Source organism: Megascapheus bottae, chromosome 3 (genome assembly GCF_031878675.1).
Source record: "Megascapheus bottae isolate mThoBot1 chromosome 3, mThoBot2.hap1, whole genome shotgun sequence".
NCBI lineage: Eukaryota > Metazoa > Chordata > Mammalia > Rodentia > Geomyidae > Megascapheus > Megascapheus bottae.
The window spans coordinates 47,238,055-47,247,783 of NC_143511.1; the positions used below are offsets into that span (position 1 = coordinate 47,238,055).

A 9,729-nucleotide genomic window follows, 5' to 3' on the forward strand; every position below is an offset into this window, starting at 1 on the left:
ATTGAAGTACATAGAAGTGAAGTTGGGTATATTCTTTGAAAAAGTAATCTTTTTTAAGACTGATGACTGTAGCATAGATACTACATTTGGTGCCTCTTTATTGTTCCTTTTTGAGGGCAGATATACAAATTATATTTAGGGAGCACAGGCAAAATGGAAAATACAGATATAAGATGTACAAGATATAGATATGGATGTGAAAGGGGATTAATTAACTCAGAGATTAGGGAGGCTTGGAGGTCACAAATAAGCCTCCTGAAAGTTGGAGAACCAGGGGGACTTGGTGAGTTAGGGAAGCTGTTAACATACCTCATTCCAAGTCCAAAGAAGCCAGTGGTAGAACTCTCATTCTGAGGCTGAATGCCTTAGTGCCCAGGTGAGAAGCCATTGTTGCCATTCCTAGAATCCAAGTATGAAAGCTATAAAGAACCTGGACTTCTTACATCCTAGGGCAAGAGAATCTGAGTAGCCATCCTCAGAAGAGAGAGAGCAATTTGTTTTCTTCCACCTTTTCTGCTCAGAACTTCAGCTAATTAAATGGTGTCAGTTGTGTTAGATAAGAGCAGATCTTCTTTGCCAGTCAACTGAAATAAATGCAAAACTCACCTGGAAGCACCGTCACAGATGTGCCCAGAAATAATTGTTTGCTAGCCATCCAGCTAAGTTGAAAACTAAAAGTAACCGTCACTTAGCTCCCATATTGTTCCTGACTAGAACGGAGAGGCATATGGAGCACATATAGATTTTGCTGCCACCCAAATATAGTATAGATTTGCCCACAAACAACTCTTGCCTCCTACTCAAGAGGAATACAGTGGGAAACCTGAATCACAGTGCCCCTTCCCCACACCCAGGATTCCATCCTACCTTTATACTCAAGGGACAACCTTGCTTATCTGACCTAGGGGGTAGAGCCATTACTACTAAGCTAGATCATAACACAAGACACAAAAGGAATAATAACTGAATAAACCTGGATTATTAGAACTGCAATCAACTTAAAATACACCAGATACAATACCTTCACATTACAAATGGAGCTCAGAGAGGTCAAAAGACGATTTTACCCATGGTGCTTTGTGAGAAACCAATATTCATGAATATTCGTGTGTGTGTGTGTGTGTGTGTGTGTGTGTGTGTGTGTGTGTGTTAATGCTGGGGCTTGAACAAAGGGCCTGGACACTGTCATTTAGCTTCTTTTCTCAAGGCTACCACTACAATTGGGCCACAGCTCCATTTCCCACATTTTGATCGTTAATTGGATAGAGTCTTGGGAACTTTTCTGTCTGAATTTGCTTCTCACTGTTATCCTCAGATTTTGGGCCTCCTGAATGAGTAGGATTACCAGCATGAGTCACTGGCACCCAGCAATGTTCATGCTTTTAAATAATAGCAGTACTATTCACATGAGAAGTACTGTTTGGATTATATATGAAGTGCTACAGAGAGGAAGTATATGTCCCCTTGTCGATGTATCTTTTCTCTGTAAGCACAGGGCTATTTAATGAAAAGCAATGTGATTCTTTTTTCTGTGAATTCTTAGTCAGTTTGCTTCTCCTTATGGTACTGCCAGGCATAGTTTCATGTATAAGGACGGTTTCCTACCCTTCATCAATGTGGAAATGGCAGAACAATCTATCTTAGGCTGACTTGCTTCACGATCATCAGCATCATCAAGTATGGGGCAGTGTGTTGGAGACCATATTGTGATATGCAGTAGGAAGTAGGAGCTGTTGACAAATCATAACCTGGTAACCGACGCTTGATTTCCATATCCATCTGCAGATTGAACAGGTGAGCCAGCTCTCTGCACTGGTGCAAGCCCAGCTGGAATACCACAAACAGGCAGTGCAGATCCTGCAGCAGGTCACTGTCAGACTGGAGGAAAGGTAGGTTCCAGTTCCTTGCATTTCTCATCTGTATGTTCTTGCTATAAAATCTTGTGTAAAGAAGTAGAAATAAGCCTATAATCCTAGCTACTCAGGTGGCTGAGAACTAAGGATCACAATTCAAAGTCAGCCTGGGCACAGAAAGTCTGTGAGACTCTTACCTCCAATTAACCACCAGAAAACCAGAAGTGACACTGTGTCTCAAGTGGTAGAACAATAGCCTTGAGCTGGAAAGCTCTAGAAGGCAGCTTTGCTCACCACTATACCACCAACGTGAGCTGGAGAGCTCTGGAATAACACCCAGCCCCAGAGTTCAAGCCCCACTGCTGACAAAAAAAATACATACATAAAAAATGAAGTAAAAATTATAGCAAATTTCATTTGAAGATACATATCTGCCAGATTCCTGCTGATTCTCTGCAGATTCTTTGTCTTGTGCTTTGTTTTACCGAACCTAGTCTTGTGTTTATGACATTCCTGGATTGTATATTGACTGCCCCAGATGGGACTCGAGGATACTACTGATAATGATGGATGCAGTTTGCAGTGCAAATGTTCTACAGCTTTGTAGACTAAATATTTTAGCCTCTAACAGACAAGGAACTTAGGCTCAGGGAAGTTCAATGACTTGCCCAGGATCTCTCACAGTGGTCAGCTGCAGCTCATAACAAAGCCATCTAATTTGAAAGCCTGACTCTTTTTTCACACTTTGTGTTCCTTTGAGTGATGCTCATGCTTACACTACCAAGGAGTGGTTTTCATATACCTGTACCGTCTCTTTAGATGTATGTCACAGTGTGAGTTGTAGTAATTTTCAAATTCATGGAGATTTCTGGAGGTTTGGGCACAGCATTCCCAGATGTATAGATTACCCATGCCATGCTACAGATGATCTTCAGCCAACTTATGCTTGGATTGTGTTCCCATAAACCCACATGGAGAAAGCATGCAGTCCATCTAACATCCAGAGCACATAGGTTAACAACAACCTATACTGTAGAGAATTGGTGGTTTATGCTTGTGATTACATGGCTGGTTGGCATTTATGGCTTGCAACCTCTGACCAATTTTGTGAGGAAATATTGTACTATATGTTGCTAACCAAGGAAAAGATCAAACTTCCAAGTATGACCTCTACTGTATGTATATCCTTTTCACAATAAAGTTAACAATTTAGCTGAACCAGTGTAAGTTAGGGAAATCTATATGTGGTATTTTACTTAGCCAGATGAAGCAGGATGATTTTGCTAAACATACATGCCTCAGAAGATCAACCATCAGTATTGGTCTTGGATTGTGACCATTGGCTTCTTGTGGCTCCTCAGCGGCTGAATGCACAATGGAGGTGACAGTCATACTGGGCATCATTATTGAGAGAAATTCACCTGTTTCCATTATGGTCTTTCTCCTCCTCTCTACTTTCAGTGACTTTTTTTTTATTGTGTAACGCTCTTCCGTGCATGCTTTTGGAAAAGTGCCTAACATGAAGCCTTTAGAAAAATCTTGAAACTGTGTGTCACAACAATCAAGTAATCTGTGCCTTGCCTTTGTGACAGCTCTTGTACATGAAGGGACCACTCTCTTTCATTCCTCCTGAAATGTGTTCAAAGTTACTGTCATTCTACAATTACCACATCCTTAATCATTCCCATCCTTCCAAGAGTGAAGTAGACATTACTTATTGAATACCTGTAAGCTGGAAAGTATTTAATGTGCAGAATGCACTTAATTGGCAAATCCCTTTCACTTCTGTGTCTTTATTAGCCCTTTCTCCCTTCCCTGTATCTCCAATCTGCTGCTCATCTGTTCCTTGGAATAGCTTCTTTCACATGCTCTTCTGGAAAACACCGCAATAGACGTTTCAAGCCTCTTTTCCTTAAATCTTCTCCAACTTTCCCACATAGCACTCTCCTCTGCCCAGCACTCTCTACCCCAAGTCCCTTCTGTACTTTGTAGATACCTGTGTGACAATAGTATTGCTTATTATGTCAGTTGGTATACTACATCATCCTGCCAGGCCAAATGCTGCTTGAGGAACAAGTATGTCTTACTCACCTTACTGTCCCTGGCCCCCACCATGGCAATATTTGTATAAAAAATTCCGAATGAAGGAAATGAGGTATCGAAAAAAAAAAAGAATGAAGACTGAAGAGGAGTATAGAAGTCCCGTTATAAGAAAACTAAAGGACCTTAGGTTTTCCCCTTGTATTATGCTAGATTAGTCAGTGTCCCAGACATTCTAGGTTTTATTGTTTTTGTTTACTTCTTAATTGGCTTTGTCCCCTTTCTTTTCAATACAGAATAAGGCAAGCTTCATCTCAGCCTAGAAGAGAATATCAGCCTAAGCCACGAATGAGCCTGGAGTTTTCTACCGGAGACAGTACTCAGCCCAATGGGGGTCTCTCCCACACAGGCACACCCAAACCTTCAGGTAAGGACCTTAGACACATCCACTGACACCCACACTTTTCTAGAAATTCTAGAAGCATTCCAATCTGGCTACAAGAAATACACCAGCATTTCTCATGGATAGTTTGTCAAGTAGAAACTGAACTAAATCAATCTTTTTTTTTATATTATTTTCACCCCTCCCCTCTTCTCCTTAGATCTTCCACTTCTTTTAAGCACCCTTTTCTCTTATTCTTAGTCACCAGCCCTCACTAACCTCCTAACATGGTCATAAACCATCTGAAATATAAGTTAGGCACTGGGTGTGTGTGTGGGGGGTGTCACCTTTGTTCCTGCTGGCCAACTTTACTCCAAGGATCCAACCCACATGCCAATAAATCCTCTGGGCACTGCAAGCCCACATGCAACCCCACACCACTGTCAGATAGCAGCTCCAGGAACGTGCTGAGCTGGATTTTCTGAGTCACAGGAGCATATGGTCGAATGTATTTGCAGATGGGCATATTTCAAATCTCAAGCAGCTAGCTTTCCCTTCCTACGTCCCACTCTCACCCAGTTCATCATGCTGTGGTACTAAGGTCAGTATGGTGAAAGCTAAAATTTATTTTCTCTTGAGAATATCAGTACACACCCAATTTAGGCATTCTTTCTGTTGTCATGATCACCACCACCACCACCCCCCACCCCACCATACAGACTGAACCACGCCTGTCTGCCTGTCTGTGAGCTGTTCCTGATTGCAACTCTGACTCAAAAAGTGAGAACTATTTGATTGTGGATGTGGGGTTTAAAGGTACATAGATAGCATCCTTGTATTTTTCTTATTTTCCTGGGTCTTGATGTTCTACAGCAGAAAACTTTTCATAAATAATGTTAGGAGACTGTGAAGAAACACTGAGGTCTTAGAGCAGATGGAGCTCTCTGGGTCTTCATGTCCACAGCTCCCATGAAGTTAATTGTACCATTTTGAATATGCCAAGGATTTTAAGAGCTAACATGAATGAATCTTGCTGTACTGTTAACCTAAATCCTGTTAGAAACACCGTAAGTTAGTAGCCTTCCTTCTTTAGCCATTATCAGGAAGGCAAGCAACAGGGAAATCTGTTGTACTTGCCACAAGAAGAGATGTGACAGTTCATAGTGGAAATCAAAACAAGAATACCTAACACCTGCCATGTGAGAAGGCACAGAAACTGATGGGGAACAAGATATTCTTTCTAGTGGATGCTGGTGTGCAGGAACAGGAAAAGTCTGAAGGAGAAGGATGAGGAAGGATGGACCAGGAACACCAAGCCAGGGGGATACCACAGTCAGTAAATACCATGCCTTAAAGACCCTGGTCCTTCTGTGTTCCCTCTTTATTCTAAATCCAGGAGCCCCGATGGATCAACCCTGCTGCCGCGCTCTGTACGACTTTGAACCTGAAAACGAAGGGGAGCTGGGTTTTAAGGAGGGCGATATCATCACACTCACTAATCAGATTGATGAGAACTGGTATGAAGGAATGCTTCATGGCCACTCGGGCTTCTTCCCTATTAATTATGTAGAGATTCTGGTTGCTCTGCCCCATTAGGATGTTATGCTGGCTGGCTCACCTCCTTTTGACCCAGATAGTTAAGTTTAACCACTGCTTTGGTAATGCTGCTTACAATACATCTCAAATGCAGACCGCAGTGGACCAAATTATCGAGCCCACACATGTTTGGGTTGACTTGTGTGATCCCACAGGAGTCGTGGTGATGGATGGTATCTTCTGAGCCCAGTGGGGCATGGCATGTGCTTTTAAACATCATCTGAGACTAGCCAGTAGTCACAGAACTGCTGTTTACACAGTTCTCAGGAGGCCATGGTTTCTTAAAAATCTGACCATGAGCCACTTCACAGAAAAAAAAATCCTACTGAAGATATTGTCTATCACCCAGGGGCCATCTCAATGCCTCAGGTTCTCCATTTACAGAGGAGCAAGTTCTTGCTTTTACATTGTCCCTTCCCAAGTATGTGAGTCACAAAATTGTCAAAGACAAGCCTCCCTCACCAGCAAATTGTCTTCTGGTCTAAGTGAGTTATTCTCTTGATGCCAGCAGTAGAAAAGTATTGATTGTGGGTTCAAGGCATTCTCTGAAAATGGCCACCTTTGTCCTTCTCACTTAAGCCTATTCCTGAGGCACAGCTAGTTTTCTTCCCTCCCTGCTGTTACAGCCCTCCAGAGATCCTCATTTCTTTCTGAGTGAGACAGTGAGAAATCAGCATATTACAGAAGGGTCAGAAAAGGGGAAATTCTCCATGAGGGAGAACTGGGAAGAGATTTGGTTTTCAAGCTTAAATTCTTACTGTACAGAGCCATGTATATATCTAGACTATTTCTGAAGGGCACAGGTAATGAGGTAACAACTATCTTCTCTTAAGTTCTGTTTATGAATTAACACCTTTATGAATCCATTTGGCACAGATATAAGGAGAGGAAAAAAAACATGATTAACCATTTTCCTACTACTTAAGAGGGCAAGAAACAGTCAATGTCTTTCATTTCCACTTTCACCTTGTGTTCCTTGGACATCATTTGTGCATATTCTGCCCTCAATGAGGACCAAATAAAGATGATATTTGTGGTTTAGCAGTTTAAGGTATGTGGCTAGATATGCAAATCCCCTTCCAATTCAGTCATTACTTTTGACATGTCTTTCTCTAACCTCATTTTGTGTGTACAGTGCTGTGTGTAAGCTTATGAGTGTTTTTCTCCCTATATCAGTCATGGAAGTCCTGTTATCCAGAATTGTATTTATCTAGCTGTACAGAATCTTTCAGAGGTTTAATGTGCTGCTTCCGATGTGCTGCCTGCGGTAGTGGATTGTGTGGAGTGAAAGGCAAATCTTACTGCTTCGTGTATAAACTCTCACTATGGGAAGCATCGCTGTTTCCAATAAATATTGCTGAAGATAAAAACCCCAGCCTTTGCTTCTTCATTTTGTGTCTGACAATGAATGGGTGAGGGCTGTTTTCAGTCAATAGTTTGCCTTGGGATGGAATCAGATCTGACCTGATGATGCCAGTTTCATATCTACTTCACTGTAAGTAGAGAAAGTTACCCATCAAAAGAGTGTCTCCATACCTGGACATGGAAAACCGTGAAAGGAGAAGACTTGGAAGAGAGGAAAAGTAAGTGAAGAGACAAGGTCTTCGCAAAGTTACATGAGATGTCTCTGGTGATATCAGAAGGATATAATGTTAGAAGGAGCAAATAAGTTTTCTTTCAAACATGAACAAAAAGACATATTGAACTATAGTTGGATCAAATTATTGCCTTGAGCTAGGCATGATGTCATACATGTATAATCCCTGCTATTCTGGAGGATGAAGCAAGAGTATCACAAACTTAAGTAAAGCATGTGCTATCACAAAAACCATATCTCAAAAGCCCAGAGAACAGGGAAGAAAACTGAAACCCACACCCAGAATCCTTTTCTCTTAGTATATGTTGTATAGCAGAGTTGAGTGGATGGGAACAAAGATAAGTGTGTACAAAATATGTATTTCCCGGGGCCTAGTGGGGATTCTGGCCTAGTGGTTAAAGTGCTTGCTTAGCATGCATGAAGAACCGGGTTTGATTCCTCGGTACCACATACATAGAAAAAAGCCGGAAGTGGTGCTGAGGCTCAAGTGGTAGAGCTCTAGCCTTGAGAAAGTCCAAGGACAGTGCTCAGGCCCTGAGCTCAAGCCCAGGACTGGCAAAAAAAAAATGTATTTCCCAAGTTCCTAAGAGAATAAACATATCCTCTGTGCATTAGATATCCCCTTATTCCTTTATTTTCAGGCTACCTGTATAAATTTTGTAAGCTAACCTGAATAGTTGAATGTACTAAATAATTTATGTAAATATTCTAATATGAAAATAATATGTGTTGGTAGCTACATGATTTCTAGAATAGTATAGATGAATTCTTTTTTAGATAAAATTTGAATTTTTTTCCCTTAACATCAGAGGTAGTATAGAAATATCTGCAATAATATAGTAGGAAACATGTAAAATACAACTATAGATAATAACTTGGTAACAATATACAACTACATCACAGGAAAATGTCCAGGGAGACAGAAGTAGATATACAAATGATTAGAAATACATTAAAAACAAAAGCTATAAGTGGTCCAAGGAATTTAGTACATATGAACTCTTGTATCTGATTTTGCTACCTTGTATACAGTATAAACATTTATTTGTTTATTTGAAATAGGGAAGGGAAGGGGGAAAACAAGATGAATGGGAGGGGACGTGGGGAGGTAAAGGGGGATAAAACATGAGAAGGGGTATCAGGATTCGAGAAGTAATACACCCACTACCTAACGAATGTAACTGTAACCTCTCTATATAACACCCAGACAATAAAATACAATTTAAAAAATAAAAAATAACTACTAATAACATTATTCTTAATATAGAAAATAAAAAATATATAAAGCTGTTCAACCAATAAATGAACTTGTAGGAGGTTCACTTGATCTAAATATATTTTATTTCTGTGTAGCAGTTATAAAAATGAAATTAAAAAGTATTATTGACAAAAACATCAAAAGGCATTTCAGCAGATATGACCTGGCATGATTGCATAAGATCTCTACATGAAAAGTTATGAAATTATTTTGAGAAAACATATAGACCTTGAAAAGTAACATTCAAAATGTTCATAGGTTAGAAAAAGTCAGTTCTATTAAGGAATTATTTCTCCCCCAATTTTTTTCTTTTGTTGAGAGATTCGGTGCCGTTTCAATCCAAATCTCAGGAAGTTTGTTTTTATGTGCCTGAAAATTGAGAAGTTTGGTTGTTTAAACCTATTATAAATTATATGTGGAAAAACAAGGGAACTTTTCTTATTGAAAAAATACAGTTGGAGGATTTGATTTTATAGATGCAAAATTATTGTAAAAGGAGCTGGGCACCAGAGGCTCAAGCCTACAATCCTAGCTACTCAGGAGGCTGAGATCTGAGGATCGTAGTTCAAAGCCAAACTAGGCATGAAAGTCCATGAGACTCCTATCTCCAGTTAACTATCAGAAAATCAGAAATGGTGCTGTGGCTCCAAGTGGTAGAGCACTAGCCTTGAGCTGAAGTGTTCGGGGACAGCACCAAGGCTCAGAGTTCAAGGCCTACTACTCTCAGGGACAGTACCAAGGCTCAGAGTTCAAGGCCTACTACTAATGAAAAAAAAAAAAAACAAAAGAAAAATCATTGCAAAGTTACAGTAAAATGAAGTATGGATGGTTGGGGAACTTTGGGTTGGTTTTTTTTTTTTTTTTGAGCCAAAGTCTTACTGTGTAGCTCAGGCTGGCCTCGAGTTTTAAACATCCTGCCTTGGCCTCCTGACCTGGAATTATAGGTATATATCTCATACCCAGCCCAGGGTCCTGCCATTATGCCACAACAGAATAGACAAGA

At 40.4% G+C, this 9,729-nt stretch overlaps 1 protein-coding gene across 1 annotated transcript in view; it reads left to right on the forward strand.

Moving 5' to 3' along the window:
- The window catches only part of Sh3gl2 (SH3 domain containing GRB2 like 2, endophilin A1), a 174,528-nt gene extending 167,287 nt beyond the window's left edge, over positions 1–7,241 (forward strand). The window contains exons 7-9 of the mRNA XM_090330033.1: positions 1,786–1,889; positions 4,190–4,320; positions 5,672–7,241. Of these exons, the coding sequence (XP_090186159.1) occupies positions 1,786–1,889; positions 4,190–4,320; positions 5,672–5,871 (435 nt within the window). The 3' untranslated portion in view covers positions 5,872–7,241. The remainder of the gene's footprint in view (positions 1–1,785; positions 1,890–4,189; positions 4,321–5,671) is intronic.
- Positions 7,242–9,729: the final 2,488 nt, after the last annotated feature.